The sequence below is a fragment of the Episyrphus balteatus genome, chromosome 2, assembly GCF_945859705.1.
Source record: "Episyrphus balteatus chromosome 2, idEpiBalt1.1, whole genome shotgun sequence".
NCBI classification, from domain to species: domain Eukaryota; kingdom Metazoa; phylum Arthropoda; class Insecta; order Diptera; family Syrphidae; genus Episyrphus; species Episyrphus balteatus.
The window spans coordinates 7,982,435-8,010,119 of record NC_079135.1 but is presented as its reverse complement, the minus strand read 5'-3'; the positions used below and the strand labels follow the sequence as shown (position 1 = coordinate 8,010,119).

Below are 27,685 nucleotides of genomic sequence, written 5' to 3'. Positions count from 1 at the left end.
CCAAAGTTCAATTTAATGCAAAAATTTAATTTCCCAGGATAACACAACCCCACCTGGACCAGCATCACCACATCAATTGTCAGTAACATGGGCTCTGCAAAGTGATTTAAATGACCCCAATTCGAAATCCAAACCAATGCTAGGACACTTTGAGCCAATTCCAGAGAATGGAAAGAGGTATGTAAATAAATCCAAATCCCTATCTCCCACCTTCTCCCCGCTCTACTTTCGAAAAACACTTAATCACATTCATTCGAACACATCATCACACACATACAACAAGATTCCTCACCTCTCACAAAATATCTGACAATTCCACTTGAATTCACCTTCAATTTTCCGCATTCAGATCACAAGAGGATAAGAGCAATGAATTGTCAGCGAATTTAACCAGCAACGTTCCCTTGGATGCATTCGGTATAAAACATTCTCATACCTTTTAAAACCCATTCAATGTACCTACTCTATTCACAAAGATCCTTATCATTCTTTCCATTTCAACACCCATCATCATATCATCCCAGGAGCTGAACAACATCACCACCACCATCAACCATCCGACAATGAGGACGATGAGGAGGAATATTCCGTATCAGTGTCGGCTATAATGCAAAGACGTGCCAGTGTGCGGGGCAATCGTAAGTGTGGAAGCCGCAAATCCCGAAGAGCCTCTAGTCCAATGGATCACGTTTTGGATACCGTTAGTCAGACGGGCGGCACTGGCGGCGGCGATAGACGTCGTTCTAGTGTATTCACTACCAGCTCAGGCGAGTAAGCTCTAAAAATACAAAAAAAAAAAAAAAAAATACCGTCAATTATTTGTGCAGCTTAATATATATAGAACCGTTTTCGTTTTCTGCTTGAATACTTAAAGCACTGCCATTTCTGTAGATGACGGAACAAATCAGGACTCCACACAGGAGCAAATCTACGAGAATATCCGGCTGCACAAGGAAGTTATTCAGTCCGTTAAGTTGCAACCATGGAATATACGAAAGAAGTTGAAACTTGTTAGGCAGGTATGTGATGTGAATGTCCTTTTTTTTTGATAAAGGAGGTTGGGTCCTGGAGGTTGCTGACCCAACGATTTTTCTCTGTTTTTGACATTTTAATTTGGTTTTGATGGACTCACAATGTTTTAAGTAATTTGAAAAATTTTTTTTTTGTGGAAAAGTGGAAAGAAAAGTTTTGAGTTCTTTTTTAAGTGTCATTGACTTTCTGTCTTACTTAATATTTAATTTAAATTTTCGTTTAAATTTTATAAAAAAATAAGTAAAATAAGAAAATCATAGTAAAAAAAGTCCTTGTTCAAAAGTCCTTGTTTTTGTTTTTTTTTTCGTGCAAAAATTGGAATGACAATTTTTTGAGTCCTTTTTTCTAGTGTCCTTGACATTCTATCTTACTAAATATTTAAAATTTAATTTAAATTTTTGTTTAAATTTTATAAAAATTAGTAAAATAAAAAATTTAGTAAAAAATCTTTGTTCAAAAGTTCTTGTTTTTTTTTTTTTTTTTGAAAATTGGAAAGAAAACTTAATGAGACCTTTTTTTCAAGTGTCCTGACTTTCTGTCTCACTAAATATTTAAAATTTAATTTAATTTTTTTTTAATTTTTAAATTTTATTAAAAAATTAGTAAAATAAAAAAATTGATAGGTAATAAAAAAAGTCCCTGTTATTTTTTTGTGGAAAAGTGTAAAGAAAACTTATTGAGTCCAAAAAAGTTCATCTTCTTTTCAAATTTGCTTGACTTCCTGTAAAGTTTGTCTTACTTAATATTTAAAATTTAATTTAAATTTTTGATTTTATATTATTGCACAATTTTTGTTTAAATTTTTATATTTTACAAAAAATTAGTAAAATAAAAAAATTGAAAATAAAAAAGGTCCTTGTTCAAATAAAAGTTCCTTACATTGCATATGATTGTGTGTGAGGGAGACTTCAAGGACCCATCCATTTGACTTTGTTCTTATTTTTTTTTACTATTTTTTTTATCTTTTCAAACACACACCAGGCAAAAACATACGTAGCACGACACGAAGGAGCACTGCAGGAACGTTTTGCCTTATCTAGGAGTCTAAGGGACTTGTGGGCAAGGTTTAAAATTTTAATGGCAGCGGTAAGTGATTTTCCTCTCGGCAGGAAACTTCCTCACGTTGTTATTTTTTTTTTCTTCCTTCTTCCGTATCATTTTTTTGTACTTTTTTTTCTCGTCCTGAATTGAGTGAGACTTTGTTAGTGTTGTACAGGATAGAGGTTGTTGTTATATGTAGGTGTGATAGACCTGTTACAAGAGAAGAGGAAAAATACTATACACGAAAAGTTGAGGGTGGCAATGATTCGGTTTTTTATTCCTTAACTACCGCTTCCTGCTGAACTAAAATCTTGTTTGTCTGATCTCTGCTCGCTTCTAGTTTATGCCGCTGCTCCTGGCAGTTGCATGGTTGGCTGGCTGGCTGATGGCTGGATGGGTAGTGTATGCATGTTAAGAAGCTCATGCGGAAATTGCATCGAAAATCCTTTTAGTCGTGTAGAGATTGTAGAATGTCTCTCGTTTAAAATTCATGTCGCACTCAAAAGAAGGCGCATTCTGTTTGTTATATTGTTGTTGTTGGGATTTTGTGGGTGGTATAAACATAAAGTTCCTTGACTTGGCACTGAACTATAAGTATTCACTGGCAGACACATAGTATTTAAAGGGAAGAAAAGTGTGTTTGGTTGCATAAGATAAATATTGCATAAGCAAGAAAAACCAAATAACGATATCTTAAATTGATGAAAAATGTTTTCTTTGAATATGAAGCAATTTAAATATTTTTACAGAGTTCGTAGGAAGGAATAAATTATCATGTCCAGTTCAGGCAGGAAGGAAGGAAAAAAAGCTCATTACTGGAAATGTCAGCAGATGTTGGATAGTCTCTTTCAATATGCAATTAATCACGATTTTCTTGTTTTTCTTCGTTGACATTTTTTTCATTAAGAGAAATTTTTACAATTCGATTTTAATTTTCGTGCTAATTATGTATGTTTTTATATCGAGGGAATGAGCTATCAACAAATAATGAAGAGAAATTGATGATGGTCAGTGAATCGTAATGACGTGGCTTATATATAAACCGTCCCATTCCATGGAATTTTTGCATACCATGTGGTGTCGGATAAAATCTGCATCAGGGTGGAGTTTTCGGCTGAAATGAAGTGATGCCTTATGAAGTAATATAATTAAAATAATGCAGATTTATATATCTACTTCATAAGACCCTAGTTAAAACTTTATACTTTTGCTAGCTCGGTAAAACTCAAAAGGAGAAAGCTGATTTCTTTGTCTCTATAAAATCTTGAAAAGCTATATTTTGACTACCCATAACAGGAGATTCAGCTAAACAAGTCAAAAATTTGGTTTTCTGCAAAATTTGGTTTTCTGCAAAATCCGTAAAATATACTGATTTAAAAAAAAAGATTACGGAAATCGCTTTGTCTCGACAAAAACTCAATGCAATATTTTTATTTGTTTTTTTTTTTTTTTTTGAATTGCCGTTTTAACCCAGTTTCGGTTAAAAATGTCAGAAATGACTTAAAAAATCGGTCGTACTGAAACTTTGGACATCTGCCAAATACGTAAAATTAACAGATTTTCAAACAAATTATATTACATATTTCGGCCAAAACTTCGGTATGATGGTAAATAAAAAAACTGAACTAAAACGAATCGTTTATTTCAGAAACAGCATAAGTCCATTTTTCCCAAATTTGTTTTTGTTTGAATTTTCTCATTTATATATAGTTATTCATCTTCTGGAAAAAAATTAAGTATGTCAGACCCCCCAAAATACGAAAATTAATAGGAAAGGGTTCAAAATATATGGAAAGATTTCACCTGGTGACAACATTTTTGACTAGTAAATACATGACATTTTAGCAGTTTTATATTTTTTTTTTGCAGCAATCTTTACACGCACACCCTTTTGTTATATACATCTATAAAAAGGTAAGAAATTACTCTATCTACATTTATTTAATTCATTAAAGTTGAACTCAGGGTTCAAAAGTTATAGCCAGATTTCTCGCGGTGGCAACTTTTTTAAATGTTGAATATATGACATTTTACCAGTTTTAAATTATTTTGGCAGCCATCATGACACTCAAGCTTTAAAATTATATTTCAATGAAAAGGTAAATATTTACTCTGTCTACTGCTATTTTATTCATTAAAATCATAAGCAGGGTTCAGAAGCTATAGCTAGATGAAAACAAAAGTTTTATCAACAAAAATTCGTTTTGAGCAAAAACGACATAAGTCCAGCGACTTTAAAGTCTTAAAAACCCGCTAAGACTTGAAAAAAATTATATTTTTTATATTATATTTTTAAGGTTTTTAAATGCGTCTTTAGCTAGATTATAACTCGGCATACTCTAAATTTGAAGTGTTGTGGAGTTTTAACATAAAAAACAGTTTTTTGTTGCTCCTGAAAAGTTAGTGCTCATGGACTTATGCTGTTTCTGAAATAAACGATTTAACTATTCTGTAACCTTATCGCTGGCGATAACCATTTTTGAACGTTTCTAAATCCATTTTTTTTCCATAAATAAAAGGAATTTATTTTTAAAACTCAAAATTTATGATTTAAAGGATGATTTTGAGCAAAAATTTTATTTTATGAGATAAAATGGTCTTTAGAGCCAAAAATTGTATCGCCAGTGAACCGAGAAGATGGTCATAGTCACGTAATTTTGAACCCAGAAACCTCAAAATCTCAAAAACAATCAAAAACACAAAACTCTGAAAATGAAAATTTTGTGCGAATAGTAAACTAGTGGACAAAATTAAAGAGAAGTCGTTAAAACATGAAATTCCAAAATTTTTTTTTATATATTTTTTTTTTCCATAAATTCCCATAAATTCGAATGTGGAATTTTGACAAAGATAAGGAGTTAAAATTGTGATCCTTCAATTTTTGTTTGCAAAAATTGATGACTGAAACTAAAAAAAAAAAGGTTCGATGGATTGAATCGAAGATTTGTAGTTTTTATTTTGGCATATTAAACTATAAAACGCACACTAAACATTACTGGTCTCAAGACTACAATCACTGATCTTGTCAATATTACCAACTCACTTAGAGAAATATTTTCGAAAAATTATTATTTTTCATTAAAATTGAACGGATCACGATGCTTAAAAAATGTTTTCACTACAATTTCTCAAAACTAGAAAATTCTAGCATTAAAATTCAATTTTTTTTTTTAATTAGAGTACTACCATTTTTAGGAGAGATACCATTAAATTCACTTGATAAACCTCAGAAAACTGGGAATTGATTTGTATCCCTTAATTTTTTCCATTAGGGATAATTTTCCGAAATTTCAAGATTTGAGCTTACGAGATTTTACCTGGATTTTGAGTTTTCGGGATTCAAGGTTTTTGGTATTCTAGGTTTTCGGTAGTAAGAGTTTTCGTGACTTTGGTTTTCGGGATCCTGACCAAAAACCAGGATTTGTATTTCATAGTCATACAATTAGGGGATATTCGTCTGCACGTGACGGTGGTGGGATCGGGTCAAAATTCTGGCTTCAAAATTCTGCTTTTCAAAATTCTGCTTTTTCATCGAAAATTCTGTTTTTCAAAATTCTGCTTTTTTTCTATTCTGTTTTTCAAAATTCTGCTTTTTAAAATTCTGCTTTTCAAAATTCTGCCAGCATTATATTTGAACAAAAAAATTCTGCTAATTTTGTTTTTTTTTTTATAGCATATGCGCTGGCTAAAGAAAAATACACTTCATTAATGTAATTCAACATTGGTATTCCTAATTTTTTTTATTTAAGTGTCGCAAATATTTTTTGAAATGCATATACTGACTTTCTTTCAAATAAAATATTCATACTAATTGGAACCGATGTTGTATATTCCTTTTCTTATTCAAATTTTTGAATATTCATCTTTATTTGATAAATTAATAAATTTTTAGTTATTTTCGGAAATGTTTAATATTAAAAACCTTTTCTTAATATTTTCAAATTTATTCATTTATAAAACAAAAATTTATTCGCATAAAAAAATGACAAATTATGTATAGGTAAGTAATCAAATAAGCAGATAATTTTTCAAAAAGATGATTTTACAGAATTCTGCAAAAAATTAAAAAAGGGTTTGGAAAATGTTTAAAAGCGCGCGCTTTTTAACATTTTCTAAACCCTTTTTTAATTTTTTGCAGAATTTTGAAAAGCAGAATTATGAAAAGCAGAATTTTGAAAAACAGAATTTTGAAAAGCAGAATTTTGAAAGCAGTATTTTGTAAAGCAGAATTTTGAAAGCAGAATTTTGACAAAAGAATTTTGACCCCGGCAGAATTTTGACCCCAACCCGACGGTGGTATGTACCAATGTAGAATATATTATAATATATGTAAATGTAAGTTTGTTGCCATCTATCAGGCAAACTTAATCACCATTATGATTACTTTGCCTTTTCAATACTTTGCTACAACACTTATTTACTTATTTTTCAAATATTGATATTTTGTTATTTTAAATTATATTTCAATTGCTGTTTAATTATTTAATAAGTTGGGTCACAGATCCGACACAGAAGCCGACATAATAATTGTTGATTAAGGTAATTTAATAATGTTTAAATGTGTTAATTTGTTTTATTTAATTGTTATTAAATATTTAGTTCCTTTACTACATCAAATTGTGTCTCAATCCGAATTATTTGAATTCATTTTATATAATCTTCAAAGTTTCAAGCCAAACGGTTGAAACTTACATAAAGAACATTATATTGAAAACATTCCTGACAATAAAATAGATTACTCAAATGAGTTTCTTTTGGTGTATTTTAGATTCTTCTTATCTTGCAACTTGAAATTAAATATCTCCAACCGTTGTTAACGCTTTTTCAGTTTACCTCCTGCTCACTAAATTATTTCTTGATATAAATTAAAAATTCGAATTGACAGAAAGACAGAAAATACAAGATACATTTATATTTAACACGTTAACATTAAATTTATTCAAATGGCAACCGAATAGGTATCAGATATATCCTCTGTTCTTCTTACCTTTTTTTCTCTTCCTTCTTTTCTTTAATTATATTAGCTTTAACTTTTTATTTTCATCCTGAATTTGCATTTTTCCTTTAACTTCCTCCAGAGAGAATACAACGAAAGAACTCACGTGTAAGGTATTTTCCTGGAATATATTACACCATCAAAAAAATCCTTTTATTTGCTGAAATATATTATAAAAAAAACAACAACAGCAAATAAGAATGAAAACCGTTAGTATTTCAAAAGCATTAAGCATTCCATGCATGATGCTTCTGTTAACTGTTTCGTTTCCATAGGTAAACCAGGTAGGTGCCTATACCTAACTTGTTTATATTCAAAAAACTCGACTCTCGAATACAATGTAAAACTCAAATCGAATATCGCATGAAAATCCTTTTCACCAGAAATTCACTGAGCAAGAAAATTATACTGACAAACGATACCTACTTCGATATAGCAACGAGGTGAGACGTGCAAAAAACAAAATGAGGCCCTTCAATTTGACGCTATATTATGATTCCTGCGAAAATGGTAGGCCATCTGGGGACTCTTTTCAAATCGATATTAAGAAGTACTCCTTTTACCGTCGTCGGCAAAAAAGTCTCACTCAATCACAGTTTCTAATATTCAAATTATCAAAATGTCATTACCAATGTCAATATCGCATTCCACCGAGCCAAACCTGATTTCACACCCGTCAACTCATTTTTTTTTTTTTGTTGCTCCTTTTTAATAGCGTTGGCGCCATTGGAAACGTGAAACGAGCAGCTTCCTTACGGTCCTGATTCCATGGGAACTTCGCATTAAAGAAATCGAATCACACTTTGGATCGGGTGTCGCCTCCTATTTCACATTTCTGCGATGGCTTTTATGGGTTAATATAATGATGACTATACCGTTGGTAGCGTTCGTAATTGCACCTGAAGTAAGTCTTTGAAACTTTTTCGATGAAAACGACTGGCGACGTGAACTAAACTCAAAAAACAAAAAAAAAACAAAAAATATTCCTTCTTCACAACCTTCCACAGGTTTTATCAACAAACCCTGATGAAGAAGATCCAAGGAAAAAAATGTCAGAACGAGAATTGAAAGTCGCTGGAAATCTATTTACAATATGGGAATTCGAAGGATATCTGAAATATTCGCCGTTATTTTATGGGTAAGAGTGTGAGAGAGAATGGCAAATCGATGGATGCGATGGATGTGATAATTTCCTCGTTGACCTTTTTTTGCTTTCATTTTGAAATAAAATTTTATTATAATTATTGTTTTTGTTGTTTTTGCTTTTGCAGATACTATTCAAGCAGTTCAGGAGCAACTCGAAAAGGATACAATCTACCATTGGCGTATTTTTTAACAGCTGTTGCTGTTTATGTTTATAGTTTTGTTGCAACTTTACGGAAGTGAGTTAAATTTTATTTTTTGTTTTTTTTTTTTTTTTTTTTGTCTGTAAAATAAATTCATTTAGTATAAATTCCAAAGGGAAATGTCAAGTTTTATAGTCAAGGATGTCGTGGGATTAAAATAAAGGATAAAAAAAGGTCAAACAGGATTTAAAGTTTCAAGTTAGCTATATTTGAATTTATTTTAATTTAAAAGTCTTTAAGTTAAGGAATTATTTGTCGTTAATTTTATTGGTTAATTGAAAAGTGCAAATCTTTAAGTAATAATTATGGACTTAGATTGCGATTGAGATGTTAAGAATCGAATTCTGAAAAATTTATTTATTGATAAAGTTCAGTAATTATTCTTGAATGACTTTACAGATTTCTTTGAATCGAAATAATAAAATAATATAATATTTATTTGTTCAACCAAATCACCTTCTATTTCTCTTAAATTTTAATTATGACGATATAATTTGCAAACCAAGAAATCTTGATTAAAACAAAAAAAAAAATTTTCCAAGAAACTTTAAATGAACCAAGTTTCAGCCAAAGCATAAACTTAATGTGAAAACGCTTGGGAAATGGAGTAAAAATACTTATTTTTTTCTTCGTAAGTCTATTATATTTAAAAGTATGTAGGTATACTGAGATGTTCACTCAGTTCTTACAAAAAAAAAAAAAAAGAAAAAAAAAATGATAAATTATGACTACGGAAAAACTAAAAAGAGGGTTCATATGTGACATCATAGCTCCAAAACTACTTATCACAATTCGACAAATGAGGTATCGTTGAAAGCGTCTTACTTGCTAACTTGTTATTGGCTATATAACGTTGCATCCAATAGATATGGTGGCCTATAGACGTTAAAGTCGTTAATAAAACTAACCTGACCAGACCAAAATTGGACCTTGTGGAACGAGAATGTGACAATTTAAAAAAAAAAACTTTATATGTCAAAGTGCTAGTTTGAACGTGGTGAATTTTATTTAAGATTGTATTAATACATGGGGACAAAAAAATTAAATTTTGTAAGAAATTTATTAAATAACATAAAAAATTGGTGCGCCAATAAAAAGGAAATATTTATCGATGTTAACAAACAAAGTTTCCAAAAAAGTCATTGATCCGTTTTAAGTAGATTTTTCAATTTTTTTTTTTTTAATGTTAAAAAAAATGATGTTAAAGTTAATTTTTCATTGTTTTGACATTAATGTTACGAAAACGTTTCTGTCCAAAAACTTTAATAGAAATCGGTTTATATAGTTTACGAGTCAGTAAAACAAAGCTATTTAAGCCGGTTATTACGTTCCAAAACTTTTTTTCTATTTCAAAAGTAGGATTTTGAAAAAAAAAAAAATTTATTCTCTCTGAAAAAGTTCTTCTTTTTTATAAAAAAATATTTTTTGAACAGTTATTTAAGGTATCACGATTACCTTATACGATTTAAGCAATATCATTCAAAATGTTTTAACATTGTTAAAATCAAAAAAAAATTTCGGAAAAAAATCGTTCATTTCTAAGTTTTTTTTTTTGTTGAAAACTAATTTTTTGTAAATGGAGCAATGATATTTTAATTTGAAACTTTTTTTTAATGATTAATTTTGTTGATTAATATTTTTTAATACAGTTTGTTTTAAGTTTCAAAAATTTTGTATTTATAAAAAAATATATTTTTTTTAACTAACTTCTCAAAAGTTATTTTAATATTTAGTTTTTCTTAAATTTCTTGTAAAACAAATATAGTATAAATACTATCAAGTTTATATTAAATTTCTTCTCATAATCATAGAACAACTTTTTATGAAATTTAACATATGTACCTATAAGATTTAGCTAATTTTACCATAGGAGCCAGCAAGTCGTGCATATTATTATTGTGGAAAGACAATCATATTAATGTTACCTCGTAATTCGTTTTCTATTAAAAGGCACAAATTTTTTGTGTAAAGAAATAAAATTTAAATAAAAAAAACAACTGAAAGCTGAAACTTTGTACATGTATTCGGACTTGCATATAGTTAAATACAAAATCACACTCTTGCAAGGTTAAATAAAATGGGCTACCAGGACAAAAATTTTGCAAATTGATTTTTCAAAATTTAAAAATTTTTTTTCAGATTTGACCTGAAACTGAAAACATTATAAAAATTAACTTCCTTATCTGAGAAATGCCTGAAGAAAGTGTTCATTTTGGTATTTTCCAACCTTAAGTCAAGTATTTTATTCGGTTAAACATATCAGATCTTTTTCGGTGATAGCATGTTTCACTCGTACAATTAGCAATGTCATGCAATATCTTTAAGGACTAAAGATGTTTCATGTGAGTTTTTTTCTAATATAGAACCATGGTTGACAACATTAGATTTTATGTTACGTTTTTCCCTCGGTGTATTTACAAATTATTGGTATGAAATAAATTGAAAGATTAATGCTAAAGATGCGTGCAAAATTGTTAGATTTTTTTCAAATTTAAGCCTAATGAGAATTCTCAAAGAAATTAAATTAGTGTATAGTTTGAATTCTAAATCAAACAGTTTAAGATTGTGGTAAAATTAGCATAAAATAGAATATATTTTCAAATTCTATTGAAATATAAATACAAGATATCAGTGGCGTATTGAGGGGGGGGGGGGGCTCAGGGGGCTCAAGCCCCCCCCCCCCCCCAAGCCTCCAAAATCATGTTATTATTTTGCTGATTTCATCATAATCTACATGATTAACTGAAACTTCTTCGTAAATCGTAGAGATTTAGAGGCAGCTCAAATGATCGAACCCCCTCCAAATTCTAAAATGGTTGTTTGTGTTTGTTTGAGTAAGTGCCTTAGTTGACGTTGAGGTTTGGGATTTTCGGGATTTTAGTCCAATTCAGAATTCTTCAAATAATTTGTTTGTTGTTTTGACGTCGAATTACATCACCGTTAAATTTTGCAAAGCTTCTTATGCAATCACTTCGTATTTTATTGTCTTGAGTATATAACTTTTTTTCAAAAATAATATTTTTCTCAAAGGTATTGGAAATGCACATTTTTTATATCTCAATATCTTAGTGGTCAACATAACTAATGGTTTATTTAAGCAAATTCCAGTTTGTGCTTCTGATTTGTATTAAAAAAGGAACATATTATTAAAAAATATATATTTCGGATTAAACATCAAAAGAATTTCATTGAAAATTAGTTTTTGAGACTTTTACGTTCTGCTTTCACTTTTTGAGCATTCAATTGCGTTGCCGATTGTGAAATTAGGTGTTCTACATTTTTTCGCTCATTTCGATTTTCTGATCGAATTCAATTCGCTTTGTTTCTGCTCCTGAACTTGGTATCTTTTTCAACGAATCTCCAATTTTTGGGCAAAATATTATCAAAACTTATATTTTTATTGTTTTGTAATGTTTATTTGTTGTTAATTTAATACAAAATACATAAAACACATGAGGCATGAAATATTATGCCTCTGTGTTTGCAACCTCATTCGCTTTACACTTTATCTAATTCATTTTCCTTTGAAAATTTGCAATAATATCGCCCATGTTCTGCATTTCACTTACATATTTCATATGTCTCGCAAAATGTGACTTCTCATTCTTTCTTTTAAATTCTACTTTTTTCCAATAAAGTTGCCAATAAAATTGCATCCATGTTCAAAGTAGCAGTAATTTAACTTTAGAAACAAAATAAAAATGGATGATCCTTCAGTTGTGACAGATCGAAGCATTTTCGAAGATTTCGAAATCGATCGAAGATCAATTTCACGTGAAATTGAAAGTGATGCCAGTTCACTTTCGGTCGAATTGCGGAAATATGGGCATTTATACCGTAAAAAGTGATGAGTATAGCTCGAAAACTAGACGTGATAGGAATAAATCTGTAAACAGTTTTGAATTCAGCACATGAAAAAGTTCGAACGAAAATGTGTTTTTTTTACAGATTACTGAACACCTTGCTGTTTGTGTAAAATGCTTGGGATACAAGAACTTGGAAAAATAGCTACTTTGAATGTGAAAGGAGACAGTAGTACGAAGTTGTCGGGAGCAGTAAAATGCTACTATACAACTTTCAGTACCTCAGCACAGCGCTTTTCTCTCGATCAAAGATGAATAAAAAAAGAGACAAATTTGTAGTACATTTACCTTATCAAAAATTTTTGAAAAACTTTGCAGCCCCCCCCCAAATTTTTTTCTGGATACACCACTGCAAGATATGTATATAAAAAGTAGGTACTTCGCACTTTCTGCACAGAGAAAAATAGACCACGTAAAATAGAACAAAAACAATAAGATTTCTCTATGGTTTTCATTTAAGAAGGAAACTTTATTAAAACAATCGGGTTTTCCTTATTGTTTTAAAATCTGCACTTGTAGGGTTTTGAAAAGAAAAGAAAAAAAAAAAAACTACAACCAGGCCGGGAATCGAACTGGAGACTTCAAATTATTAGTCGCCCACCAATATTTTTGCAAAAAAAATGAACTTTTCACTCAAATTTTAAAAATATTTTCTCTATAGAAATAATAAAAAATCCTTACCTATAAAAAAACCTTATTGCTTTTAATAAGATTTCCTTATAAAACGTATGGGCAGTAAAACAATATGGCAATCTGTTAGGTTTTAGGTGGTCATATTTTTCTCTGTGTGAAGTCATGAAGCATTCTACAAAATATCAGCAAAACAACATTCATTGCATTTTTAAATGAGAGAATCACAATCAAAATAATTAATTAACTAAGATTTTTTGTATCTGGAATTGAATTAAACAATCACTTTGTTCTCTTATTTTTTCTCCGAAATATATTCAATTCACGTTCAATTCACACCAAAAACTTTTGTGTCTAAGTTAATTTTTGGAAACAACACACATTTATTATCAGATTTCCAAGATTATACTCACACATAGCAAAGCAAAAACAAACACACTTAATCATTGAACAATATCCTGATGCCTATATAGAATTTTCCTGTCAATTACATGAAAATCCCATAAAATATCTAATTCTCTCTCTGTCTAAGTCTGGTCTTAGCTAGAATTTCTCTTAAAGCTAATTTTATAAATAATTATTCCATTAGATTGTTGAAGAACAATAATATAAGAAGAAGAAGATCCTTGCAATAAAATTCATTGTCAATTAATTTGGAGAAAACCAATTTGGTACGTGACTTGAATTACTCGTTACCAACACACTGATGTCACCATCACCATCATCATCATCAATGGAGGATAGCAACAGTTCATCTTTCCAACAATATCCTTTGAGTATAGCAATTGTTCGACAACACAATATAAATTATAGTGTGTCGTTCGTCACAGAATTAACCCGAGAAATATAGCGGAAGTCCTTGATGTTGTTCATTAATTCATACTCATTTCTGCCACCTTCTAACACCACCATAATACTTCTTCAATTGCTTCAACTTCGACACTCTTGACTACGAACAATGAGAATAGGTATTATGACAGTACCCTGAGATAGGAAATTAGGTCATAACTCTCTGAGGAGATGCGATGTTCTCGTGTTGACTTGAGAATTTCATAAAATGCTGTTATTAATATATTTCTTCCGTTGAAGTTAATAATCCAAAGTCAATAATTATCTACTCTATCCCTTTTGTCTGGCTGCTGCTTGCTAACCATCAAGGATGGCAGAAAATTCTAGGAATTCAAAGCTTTCATCAAAGGACGATGAGTGTATTTTTTCATGGAAATTGTTCACCGGCTGGGATTTCATGATTGGTAAAGTTTCAATTTCCATCCCGCAATAACGGTAATTTAATTTCCATTATTTCTTGTATTTTTTTTTTGTTTTTTTTTTTTTTTTTGAACTTAGGTCATGCGGAAACGGCTCATAATAGGATAGCATCTGTTGTTGTTGGCTTTAAGGAAGCATTGCTTGAGGAGGCAGAGAAGAAAAAGGACAACCGGAAGTACGCATACAATAAGCAAACAATTGTGAAGGGAAAATAATAATATTTATTTTTTTTCTTTCGATTTCATCTTCTCTTTTCCTTTCTTACTGTCTGCCTGTGATGACCGTATATCCTTATCATTTTCAGTTGGCGTATCATACTTCAAAGGATTCTTGTAAATATTTTAGTTATTGGTCTTCTGGCTGCATCTGGTTATACTGTTGTGTCGGCTGTTGACAGGTTATTGATTATTTTTATTCTTTCATTTTTAATTTAAATAAAATACGAAAAAAGGACTCTCTTGAATGTAATATTTCTTTCTCTCTCTATCTCTTTCAAACTATTAGGTCTGAAACTGTTGGAACCAACGCATCATGGTATAGAAGAAACGAGGTTAACGTTATAATGACACTGTTGTCATTTTTTCTGCCAATGATTTTTGATGCATTGGGATTGTTCGAAAATTGGCATCCAAGGCAACAGTTGCGACTGCAACTTGCAAGGTATTTTTAATTTTTGTTTATTGTTTCAATTGATTTAACATATTTTGTGCCTGAATAATGAAATCAAGCTAAAATTCAACCTTATTAATTTCGGAAAATTGAAAAATAATATGCAAGAAAGAAAAGGTATCAAATATTTTTACTTTGGCGAATAAAAGTTAGCAGAATTCAAGAACATAGGTAATTATGAACGTATTCAGCTAAATTTATAAATTTTGTACCAATGACTCTGAGTTTTAGCAAGAAATGGATAATGATTAAAAATATGCTAGACTTTGTACATATCTTCAACGTCAAACGCAAAATTACCAAAAATCCCAAAAATTTGAAAGAAAACCAAATTTTTTCGATTTTTGGAAATTTTGCCATTTCCAAAAATGGCATACCCAAAGTATGCCATTCTAAAAAAACAATTTAAACACATACAAAAACAAAATTAAAATAAATTTTATGGACCCGTTTTCTAAAATTTATTTTTCAAAAACAAAATTTGAAATTTTTTTTTTTAAATCTGAAAACTTGTTTTTCGAAAATTTTACTAATTTTTAATTATGTTTTGGTTTCTGGCTAAAAAATCTTGTAGACCAGTGTATTTACCCAATGATTAATAAAATTCACGACTGGGTCGCACGGACTTGCTCTTAGAGTTCAAGTTGCTTTAATTTTTAAGAATTTTTATATAGAAATTTGGGAATGTACCTACATATTTAAGAAAATTAAATAACATAAAATTCGTTTTTCAAAACAGTAAAACAACATCTGAAATCAAATTGCCCTCCAAAACAAGTATTCAGTTTTATTTGATAGGTATTTAAGATGCATTTTTAGAAAGAAAATTTTCAAAATCGTTAGAGCCGTTTTTTTTTAAACTAATTTTGTATACCTAAATATTTTTTTATTAAAAAAGTTTTAAAATAAAATTGGTATTCCATTTTGTAGAAATCACTAATCAACATCTAAAACCATAATTTCAAAAATATTTGATATTTTAAGAACAATTTTCAAAATTTTTTTAAAAATCCAAATATTAGTTTTTTTTCTACATTTTATTTCTGATTTACATATATAAAAATTATATAAATGCTTTTGTACAAAAAATTTCGTTGAAATACAATTGAATCGTTTATTTCAGAAACAACATAAGTCCACTTTTTCCAAAAAATTTTTCTAAATTTCTCATTTATGTATCTTCTGAAAAAAAAAAAAAAATATAAAAAGGCATGTCTGAACCCCCAAAATACGAAAACTGAAAGTAAAGCGTTCAAAATTATATGGAAAGATTTCAAGCGGTGGCAAATTTTTGACTGTTAAATATATGACTTTTTACAAGTTTTAAATTTTTTTGGCAAACATCTTGACACGCAAGCCTAGATTATAACTCGGTACACTCTAAATTTGAAGTGTTGTGGAATTTTACGTAAAAAACAGTTTTTTGTTGCTCCTGAAAAGTTTATGCTCATGGACTTATGTTGTTTTATTAGGATTTTGGCAGAAAATCAGATTTGAAAAAAGCGGTTCTATGGCAGGTACCAGTAATAATGATTTTTCAAACAAAAATTTTTTAGTTAATTTGGTCCTTAAAATAAAATATGATTCTCGACTCCAGAAATCTCAGAAAACTCATGACTTACAAGTTTGAACCTATTGTATGTCATATTGTGACATCAATTTTTAAGGCTAAGTTTTTTTCATTCCATTAAGTTGACAGTATTTATTAATTGAACCCATCTTTAAAAAAAGTGAGACCCCTTTTTTTTAAATGCATTTCACTTTTGGTATTAAGGAATAATAATTTTCAAAACGTGCCTAAGAGGTGCCAAAAAGTTGATATTTTCAGACCTCAAATTAATAAAATACCAACTGTTAAAGAATTTTGAAAAGATTTTCTTCAATATTGTGTATTTTTAATATCATATTAATCTCAAAAAAAAAAAAAAACGCTTTAGAAGCAGTTTTCTTTTTTTATTAAAGTTAAAATTAATTTCTTATATTTCCAGAATTATGATTCTCAATTTGTTGAATTTATACTCCCTAATGTTCTCATTCATCTACAAAATCACTGGCAAAGATGAATCCCTCCAGCAATTAAAAGAAATCAATCAAAATGCTACTTTGGAAATGACACAAATTGAAAAAATGATTGCCGACCTAACTCTTTTAACCAGCAGCTTTACCACTAGTAAACCAAATTCGAGTGATTTTAACTCATCTCCTGCTCCATTAGGTTTCTCCCCAACAACAACCTCGACAACTTTGGGAAATTTGTTCAACAGAACAATGTGTTTCATAGTTCCAGTGAACTGCTCAATACCTTTACCATCACCTACACGAACATTAACTACATCGATGTTGTTGCTAAATTTAAGCACTAGCACAACTCTCGTCTCGGAGACATCATGGACGACAACGACAAGTCCATCGAAGACCACATTGCCATTAACTACTACAACACCATATGATGCGGTTACCACTAGTGTCGACTTTCTAACGTCAACAACCAACTTGAACGACTTGATAGCAAATCCCAGTAATACCTCAGTTGATCCATTTACGAGTAGTAGCAGTACGTCGATGTTTTTCGAAAGTACCTCTCCACCGCCATTATTGTCATCGACATCGTCCTCGTTGTCGACAACTAGCGAGGACTATCGATCCCAATTTAACGATACCTACTTTGACTATCACGACTATTTTGATAATTTTCTATCCATGGATATTGAGGATAGAGACCAGGAGGGGAATGAGAAGGGGAAGGATGATGATGATGGTCAAAGGGTTAGACGTTCAATAGAAAGCTTCTCTCCGTCTTCGACAAGTACTGACGGTACGGAATACACAGATTCTACTGACACAACAGAATCTAGTACTTTGAATTTTGCTTCAACAAACACCTATACCCTTGACGTATCCAGTTTGTCAACACTTACCGAGCTCATGGGTACTATGCCCACCATATCATCGACTTCAACTGTAATAGATCCGGTACGTGACAAAGTTCTCGAATACATATCCACTTTGAAGCCCGATGAACCATCATCAACATCAACATCATCAACATCGGACGAAAAGGAGCCGGATACTACAACCTATCCAACGACAAGGACAACTACCCCCAGTTCAACTATTGCCGTCACTATCAGCGATAAACAAATGCAAACTAAGACTTGTACACAAACTGTATGCGTTACAATACCTCCAGAGTACTGTACCACCCCAATGACACCCAAAGTAGACGACTTATCTACCACCGATGCCACAACTCTTAGTACCACAACGACAATAGCCCCCCTAATCCAGTTGCAATATCATGAGGAAAGACGGAAGAACATAACGCTCATTGTGGAGAATATGCGTCGCAACTTGACATCAATGTGCTGGGAGACATCATTGGGGCAGGAGCTCTCAAAAATTATCGTCTTCGACATGGTGAGTAGATTTTTTTTAAAACATGTTTTTATGCATTATAGGTGGTATATGTATTACAAGAGGTTTTAAGTTGTCTTCCTGTTAAAGGGGTCTCAGGAGACGTATAAAGTTGCTTTTAACAAGTCACTTGCTTATAACAACCTTTTGTAATAACAATCAACCTTGGAAAGACAATTTACATACAAAAGAAAGTAATTTGAAAAATTATGAAAAAGTGTAGGTCCTACATATCAGCCCTGTGGTACTCCAGATAGAATGGAAAGTACTACGTTTGTGTTTTATTTTCATAGTTATTATGGTACTTTTGGCTATTTTCTCTGAGGAAACCCGTTTTTACGTTACCAATATAAGCCCTTTTGGAAAAATTTGAAGAAAAGTATAATGCCTTCAAGAAAAAACCTTTGTTTTACATCACTTCTCACTCCATTCCGCCTTTAACATCTTTCTAACAAGTTGTTCAGAGAGTGTTTTTTAAAAGCTCCATCCACAGTTTTTCTGCACTCTTAATCGTCTTCGTTCCTTGTTACACACATCACATCATTCCATCCTCTTTATACATTTTTCTGCTACTAAGAACAAGATGATTACTTTTTCCATGTTTTTTCGTTTTTTTTTTTTATTTGTTGGTAACCAGCTGAAGAACAGAATTACTTCTACCACAGCAAATCCCCTGGTGTAATTCGATGCTGGTATATAGTGTGCCTGATGCCGTTTTCTTCTTCGATGTGGTATGGAAATTGTGTTTTGGAAAATTCAGAAATACCTTCTTTTCCTTTTGCTCCCGCAAACAAAAATGAAACTGAAAAAAAAAAAATTCTTACAGATGTATGTCCTTTGGGTTGATGGGTTATTTTCCTTGTTCCTTACATTACGAACTTTCCGATGGCTTTTTATTGAACAAAAAAGTCTGATTGCTGCATATACTGGATTTTATATTTTTAACAAAAAAATAAAAAATAAAATGGAAAAAAAGTAGAGAAAAATTGGAAAAGTTCTTCCTCGTTTGCTGCTCTCTCTCTCTCTCTCTCTGTAGAAAGCAATATCATGGACCGCAATGAGGTTTCAACAGGCTTATAGACGATTTTCAAGGACTTATCGAAATTTTCATTCTGGATTCATAATTCATCGAATTGCTACCACAGGAGGAAAAAGGTACAAAATGAAAATTATAATAACCAGAGCTATTTTGAGGGGAAGAATGCTTTAACTAGTTTAATTTTACAAAGCTATAGCTTTAACAAAAATTCAATATTTTTGGTAATTTCAAAGGATAGAGATGTATTTGGTAGCTGCTTGGTAGAACTGCTAATCGTCTTTGATTGGGGGATATTATAGGCTGATTTTTTCAACTACTCGTTTTGCATGCTTTTTGGATGTAAAATTGGGCGCCATTTAATAAAATTCAAATTATGATTTGCTTTTCCTTTTTTATACTGAAGCTGTATGTTTCATTTATTGGAAGCTATAAGAGTTTTGGTGAAGTAGTCCATTGATTATATAAACTAACTTTTTTCTTCACTTTTGTGTTGGGCGCCGTTTTTGGAAATGATCGTTTATTACAATTTCTGTTTTTCCATTTAAACTAACGATAGAATAATTCATGACGATATTTGATAACAAAATACGAAGAGTTTTAAAATTTTGCATTTTGTCTTTAAAATTTAGTTGGGCGCCATTTTTAAGGGTCTTGTTTAATTTAAATTTAAATTTTTGTTCCTATTTATTATATAGGACTTCAAATAAGTAGTGATTAGATATCATGAAGATGTGGTTTAGAATTAGATCTATTTCGCGATAAGGTATCTTTTTAACTTTTTCGTTCACGTTGGGCGCCATTTTACTGAATTCGATTGAAAACAATTTAAAATATTTCTTATAACTAAAGATTCAAAGGAAATGTAATGTTTTAGTGAAGGACTGACTTAATTTATAAACATTTTCTTTACTGTTTTATTATCCACCTCGCGTTGGGCGCCATTTAAAGAAATTTGACTCTGACACTATTTATTATTGAGTAGTTTAAATGACTGTAGTTAGCTTTATTTATTTACTGATTGCCTGGAAATCAATATCATAACACCACCGAATAAAGACGTAGAACTGATTTTACTTCTAATATCTTTTTTCATGTTGCTCGTCATTTTTAAAAATTAAATGCAAGTCCAAAGAAACAAGTAATTAGTTTTGGTACCTGTAACAATTTTTCAACAGCAAGGAAATTAGAAGTGATTTAATGTTACGGAGTAACTTTAAGGAATTAAGTTCAAAGGCAATTTAAGTTTTTTTTTCGTTGGGTGCCATACTTATGGTTTCTTTTTCGATATTTGTAACTGTATTTTGTTCTAATAGCTATTAAGTTCTCATAGGTAATGTGTTTATAATTTTTAACACATTTTCGATTACAATTTTTCACGTTGGGCGCCAGTTAAAAATACTATGGTTCTGATCTAGTAATATTTGGTTACAAATATTACATACTAGATCAGAACCAAAGTATTTTTAACTGGCGCCCAACGTGAAAAATTGTAATCAAAAATTACAAGCCTTAGAAATTGATGAAAACATGAATTAGTTTGAAGAATTTCTCAACAACTGAGATTTTGTGGAAAATTGAGTTGATTTTCAAAAAATTTTCTTTTCTACGTTGGGCGCCATTTTAAGAAATTTTGCTTATCCAATCGATTGAAGTGGACGAAATTAGAATTTACATTATATTGCCACTTTAGGGAATAAGCAATGCTTTTAATAGTTTTTGCGCCTTCAACCAATTTTGTGATATCAAGATGTTTTGGTAAAAAATGGGTTTGTTTCTATCATAAGGCTTTTACATTGGGCGCCATTTTTAAAAATGTTTTTCCATCCAACTTTTGATTTTATATGAAAACTAATAGTTAGTCAGTAGGTTAAATTTTTAAAAATGTATGATGATTTAGTGAAAATTGTTTATATTATGATTTCTTTTTTACATTTTACCGTCACGTTGGGCGCCATTTTATTAAAATCGACTATTTTTTCTAATTTATATTTTTTCAAGTAATTTTATTAATTGAATTATGTTAAATCAAAGGAATTAAGTTCTTTAACAAAGTAGTTTCAGCCCCACGTTGGGCGCCATTTTTAATATCATTTTCAATATCTTTACCTATTTAGTGAAAAAAAAAATCAAATTTAGTTTTCTGTACATTGATTCAAAATACGATTTAAAAGTCACAGTTAAATGATTTTTTTCTTAATTGCATAGCACACACAACAACCAAAAACCTCTATATCCTGTTGAATGCAATTAGAAATCCTTTTTGTAACTATTAATATACTACATTAAAATACCACTTCTATCCATCACTTAAGCAAAAACCAAATCCTCTATATAGCCACACACCACACTTTAACACAAACACACACACACTTACACTATAAACGGAAGTCAGAGAGTGTAATTGAAAACTCCTTACTCCTACATACTTATACCTACCTACTACACTCTTATACATCGCCCATTGTGCAAATGTCCTGGTGTTTAACTATACTCACTTCCGGTTGCACATTATAAAGCGCACAGTAAACTTCCCTTATTTACATAATGCCAACTTAATTTGCAGATAATGTCCATAGTGGCACCACTTTGCATCGACTTCCTGCGAGCACTCTTCGTGCGCTACATAAATAAATACTGGTGTTGGGACATGGAGAAGACTTTCCCTCAGGTATGTATATTATAGATGTCGATTTATCCATATCTCTATCGTCCTCCTTCTAAAACACAAAAATGTTAAGGAAACATTTAGCTATACAAATTCCCCCTTTTTATTTTTTTCTTGTCTCCTTTAACTTTTTCATTTTTCCTTTTTTTTCGTCACGCTGCCGTTTAGTATGGTGACTTTAAAATTGCTGAAAGTATCTTAAATTTAGTCTACAATCAGGGGCAGGTATGGATGGGGATTTTCTTTTCGCCAGGACTTGTGATCATTAATTTTGTGAAGCTTATGATTTTGATGTACTTGCGGTCGTGGATTGTGCTAACTTGTAATGTGCCGCATGAAGTGGTTTTTAAGTAAGATAGAAGGCTTTATATAAATTGTTGGGGATTTTTATAAGTTATGTTCCACACAAAAAAAATATGTGATTTTTTTCTTGTCGTTCTTATTTTTTTTTTGTAGGGCTTCCAAGTCGAATAACTTTTATCTGTCACTTCTTTTGACAATGTTGTTTTTGTGTGTTCTGCCGGTTGGCTATGCGATAGTCTGGTTACGTCCTTCATGGCATTGTGGACCTTTTTCAGATTATGACAGGATTTCTGAATTCTTTACGAAAACAATTATAAAAGGGTTGCCTCCGTAAGTAGTTACCCGTTTTTAGATTTTCCGCTTATTGAATATATTTTTTTTTCTAGAGAGCTTCACAAGCCCCTAGAGTATTTGACCTCACCAAGTACTGTGATTCCTTTGCTCCTTTTGTTGACCCTCATCATCTACTACTTGGTTTCTTTAACGGGTGCCTTAAGAGAAGCTAATCAAGACCTTCGTAATCAACTGCTTAAAGAACGGGAAGAAGAACGAAAGAAGATGTTCAAACTACCTGATACGAAGACTAACGAACAAGCTGCCACAGCCTTAACCAATCGATGGAGGAAGGTTTTGGAAGCTTCATCACCTGTCACACCGACTGGACCGGGACAACAGGCCCCTGATTTTGATGAAGAAATCAAAAATCAAGCTAGAAAAGGTAAGTTTGAAGAAATCCCTATCAATCATAATGTCTTTGACCTTCTTGTTCCTAACTTTTCAGAACTTATAGCCCGAATTATGAAAAAAGCTTTACGCAAAGGTTCTGCTACTTCTGACGATGACAGCTACGTCAGGGGGAAAGATGAAGACGATACCGACACAGAATATCACGAATCCCTTCCACATGACGAAGAATCCAAAGAGAAGCTTTTTGGTCTTTCAAAGCTGCAACAAATCCGTAGAACTCGAAAACCATCTTTAGTTGATATCGTCCAAATTGCCAAGAGTGAACAAGCCAAAACCAAAGACCCTCAACATCCAAAGAGTAGATTTAAAGTTGATAAAGTAAATAAGCCTGATAAACCTGTGAAGCTTGAGAAAGTTGTGAAAGCCGAAAAGAGGAATGATTGTGATAACGATAATGACCCGGATACGAATTCCAGAGTTGTCTCGGAAAGACGTATGAGCTTGTTGCAAAAGCAATCACCTGAAAGTGAGGAAATGCCCTCAAAACCGAGTCTTGCTAAGATTGTTAGTAGTAATTTTGCAGTTATCAATGAGAAATCTTCAGAAGTCCCTAAGAATCCGAAGAAGAAGAATTCCCAAAATTCAAGACCAGAACCGTTCAAGTTTGATGATAAGTCAATAGAAAGGAAGAAGAACAAAGAAAAGAGACATGCAGAGAATGAGAAGGAGCCTGGGTCACCAGAGAAAGAAAAGGAGAGGGAGAAGAAGAAAACTGATGGATCTTCACCAGAAAAAGAGAGGAAGAAACCTAAGGGCTCTCCCGATAAAGACAAGAGTAAGTCTAAAAACTCACCGGAAAAAGAAAAGAAGAAGTTCCCTAAGTCACCGGAAAATGAGAAAAAGAAGCACAGTAGGTCACCGTCACCGTTAGATAAGGAGAAAAAGAAAACAAATACCTCCCCTCAGGATAGAGAGAAGGATAAAGAGAAAGAAAAAGAAAAGAAGAAGACTCCTGATTCACCAGAGAAAGAGAAGAAGAAACCCACCAGTGACTCTCCAGAAAAGAAGAAACTCACCTCGTCTCCTCAAGAAGACGGAAAATCTGAAGCATTCTTCAGTTTTTCCAAGCAAGGTCGGAAGAAAATTGGAAATCTTATGAACTTCGTTCGTGAAGCTGTTAAAAAAGCTGATTTAAACTCACCAAGTGATTCACCACCATCAACGCCTTCAACAACAATTGAAATTGAGCCATCATTTATAGCAAGCTCAAAGCCCGAGCCGAATACAATAACTCAACCTGAGCCCGAACAACCAACAACTTCGACTACTTCACCGCCAGCTGTCAAAAAACCTCTTCAAGCACCAATAGTTGATTCGGAAGAAGAAGACCAGCCTGGACCAACTCCACCACCAGTTCGAAGTGGTTCACTTCGATGGAAGAATGAGAGACCAACACCGGCCCGTCAAGATTCACAAGCATCTGTTTGGTCAGATAATATTCCAACGATAACAATTAGTACAACCGGAAGTGAAGAATGTATTGTTGATTGTGTTGCTGATAGTCAGGAAACAAATCCAAATGAAGGTCTAAATGGCGATGCTATTACAAATGGAGATCTTGACTTGGATTAGGATGTTTTTTTTTTTTAGTTTTTTAGAAAATTTGTTTAGTTAAAAAAATTTTATATTTTAAAGCAAAACTAATAAATCTAATGCTCTAGTTGCACAATAAATTAGTCATGTTGAATTTTTATTCAAACTTGAAAATAGAAGTTCATAAAAAAGAGAAAGGAAATTCCGTTCAAAATTTAATTCAAAACTTAAATTCAAATTGTAAAAAAACATAGAATATTTAAAGCATATTGCAATGTTATTATTTGTTCATTAATGAAATGTTAGATGGCGGCTCAAAAATCTTAGATTTCATCCACGTTGTGTTAAACCAAATACACAAACCATCTATTTATTCAATGCAAGAACCTTTGAGTGGAACATAATTTTGTTCGAATACAGTGGACTACGTTAACAAAATTCGAAAAAAAGTTTTTATGAATGAAAATAAAAAAAAAATCAAATATCACAAAACTTCACAAAGTCTTGGGACCGGAAGTTAAAAGCTCTGAATAAGTTCTGCATACCTATTCTTTGTAATTCACATACTAACCATTGACGAATTTTTTATTTTTGTAAACTGTACAAATTATGAAAATTGAAGCGCTTAGAAGATAACATAACTGTAACATTTAAAAAAATTTTAATAATATCAGCGTTAAAAGTTTATTTCCGTCTTACGTCCATACGCATTTAAAAATATTCAAGCCTTTTCAATAAATTTTGCCTAACTTTTAGTTCTTCAGTTCTTTATGTAAGTTCTTTTCTGATTGGTGCAAATAGTGCAAAACATGATTTTTTGCCAAAATAAGTTATAAATAGAATCATAGAAACTATCTCAATATTTAAAACATTAAATTAAAAAAAAAAAACACACACACAACTTGGTTAATATTGCATTTAAAAAAAGGGGAAACCGACGAAGTTACGAATACCAGAGTTACGGGCGACAGAGTTACGAGCGTCAAAGTTACGCGAAACCGAAGCTACGAAAATCTAGAGTTACGAATTCTAAAGTTATGTTAAGCTATGACATGTGATTTTTGGGTTGGCAACAATTGCGAGGAACGATATGGAATTATGGAAATACAAACAAGAGATTAACATTTTTCTCATCGGTCAGAACTAAATGAGTTAAGCGAAAGTGGGTGTTATTTAATATTGTAAAATTTTGATTGGATGGATATATACATATATGGTTTTGTTTTTGTGAGAAAATCGCAAAAACGTTGAAATAGAAAAAAAACATGAGTATACCTACTTATGTAAGTTTCGGGGACATAATTGAAATTAACTTCTTATTTGTCCAACTAATATTGCACCTACGTATTTTTTTTCTATTAATTAATATAATTATTCATAGCGTATTTTGTAATACCCACTTTGTATATCTTTACCTATCCAATCAAAATTTTACAAGATTAAATAACACCCATTTTCGCTTAACTCATTTAGTTCTGACCAATGAGAAAAATGTTAATCTCTTGTTTGTATTTCCATAATTCCATATCGTTCCTCGCAATTGTTGCCAACCCAAAAATCACATGTCATAGCTTAACATAACTTTAGAATTCGTAACTCTAGTTTTTCGTAACTTCGGTTTCGCGTAACTTTGACGGCCGTAACTCTGTCGCGCGTAACTCTGTTATTCGTAACTCCGTTACCATTTCTAAAAAAAGAATTAAAAGCCCGTTTATTTTTTTTTTCATATAGATTGTTAAAAAAAAAATTAAGAAAAAAGTTTCTTCATATGCCATTTTGTAATTATTATACTACCTAAAACTAAAACGTTTAAATGTCCCGTTTTCGAAAAATTGGTTTAAAAAAATAAAAAGTTTAGTTTGTTTTTAATTTTGATTGATTGATTGTTATAAAAGCTTCATGTAACTTTTTGCATAGGAAAATTCAAAATTCGAACGTAACGAGCTAACGATAACGAACATAAAAACAAAAAGTCTCGTTATACTTAATGGCTTTGTGATTTTTCATGCACAAGGCCTTATTAGGGTCCCGGTTTTATTTAGTTCACCTATATTACAAATATGAATAAAAACAAATATTATAATATTAATAGTAAAACACAATAAATTAAAATGCACGACTGGCTTAGAATGCTAAAACGTTGTGTCTAAGGGAATAATCTTTTCATTTTTTTAAAAGGTTTTGACTTGCAAACAATGTTGAAAATCTGATTTTGGTAGGTTGTAGGTACAACAGAGAATTTTTGAAAATGAAAAGGTATTTTAAATCGTTAGTGCCGTTTTAAAAAAATATGTTTTTACATAAAATTTTTCAAGATATTATTAATCAAGATATTATTGAACAACAATAAAAAGTAAAATTCAAGAAAATTCATCTACCAGTTTTTTTTTGGTTTAAAACAAAAATTTAAAATAATAATTACACCGGCACACAAAATAAAAAAAGTGTCATGTACCACGAACCAGACCTATCTTTCTATATGTTTTTGGGCACGCTGAATCCGAATTTCAAGTCCGTTTGGCCCGGTCACCCTCTAGTTTTGAGTAAAATGCAAAAAACTCAAAAAAAATTAAGTTTTTTGCCTTTTTCTTTTGAGTCTTTTTTACATTTTTCGCAAAACTCACTTATTTTTTAACTTTGCTTGTTTTTAGCAAAAGAAAAATGTACAAAATTTTAAAATACTTTTCTGGGGACCTATTTCGTTTTTTAAGACTTTTTATATAGAAAATTGGAAAAAAAAAATAAAATTCATTTTTTAAATAATAAATAAAATAAAATCTGAAATCAAATTGCCCTCCAAAACAAGTATGCAGTTTTGACTGATATATTAAGATGCATTTTTAGAAAAAAAAATTTTCAAAATCGTTAGAGCCGTTTTATAAAAAACTAATTTTTTATAAACAATTTTTTGGAAAAAAACGTTTTAAAATAAAATTGGTATGCCATTTTGTAGAAATCACTAATCGGCATCCTAAAACAAAATTTCAAAAAAATTCAATGTCCCGTTTTCGAAAATTTGATTTTTCAAAAAAAAAATTTCAAAATTTTTTTAAAAATTCAAAAATTATTTTGTTCAACATTTTATTTTTGGCTTATATTTAAATTATAGAAATGCTTCTTCACAAAAAGTTTCATTGA

General features: G+C 31.0%; 1 protein-coding gene across 1 annotated transcript; it reads left to right on the top strand.

The window, feature by feature from the left end:
* Nucleotides 1-24,586, top strand: LOC129910771 (transmembrane channel-like protein). Its single transcript, XM_055988307.1, has 18 exons — nucleotides 1-177; nucleotides 350-417; nucleotides 525-771; nucleotides 875-1,019; nucleotides 2,014-2,118; nucleotides 7,785-7,973; nucleotides 8,077-8,207; nucleotides 8,341-8,451; nucleotides 14,067-14,161; nucleotides 14,256-14,352; nucleotides 14,482-14,574; nucleotides 14,682-14,837; nucleotides 16,835-18,263; nucleotides 21,863-21,967; nucleotides 22,133-22,314; nucleotides 22,421-22,597; nucleotides 22,654-22,985; nucleotides 23,049-24,586. The coding sequence occupies exons 1-18, from the start codon at nucleotides 137-139 to the stop codon at nucleotides 24,584-24,586; spliced, it is 5,241 nt and encodes a 1,746-aa protein (XP_055844282.1). The 5' UTR covers nucleotides 1-136.
* Nucleotides 24,587-27,685: the final 3,099 nt, after the last annotated feature.

Coding starts and splice junctions, on each gene's coding strand:
- LOC129910771 (XM_055988307.1), top strand. CDS start 137: ATGCTAGGACACTTTGAGCCAATTCCAGAGAATGGAAAGAG. Junction 178..349: donor ATTCCAGAGAATGGAAAGAG/GTATGTAAATAA, acceptor TTCCGCATTCAG/ATCACAAGAGGATAAGAGCA. Junction 418..524: donor CGTTCCCTTGGATGCATTCG/GTATAAAACATT, acceptor ATATCATCCCAG/GAGCTGAACAACATCACCAC.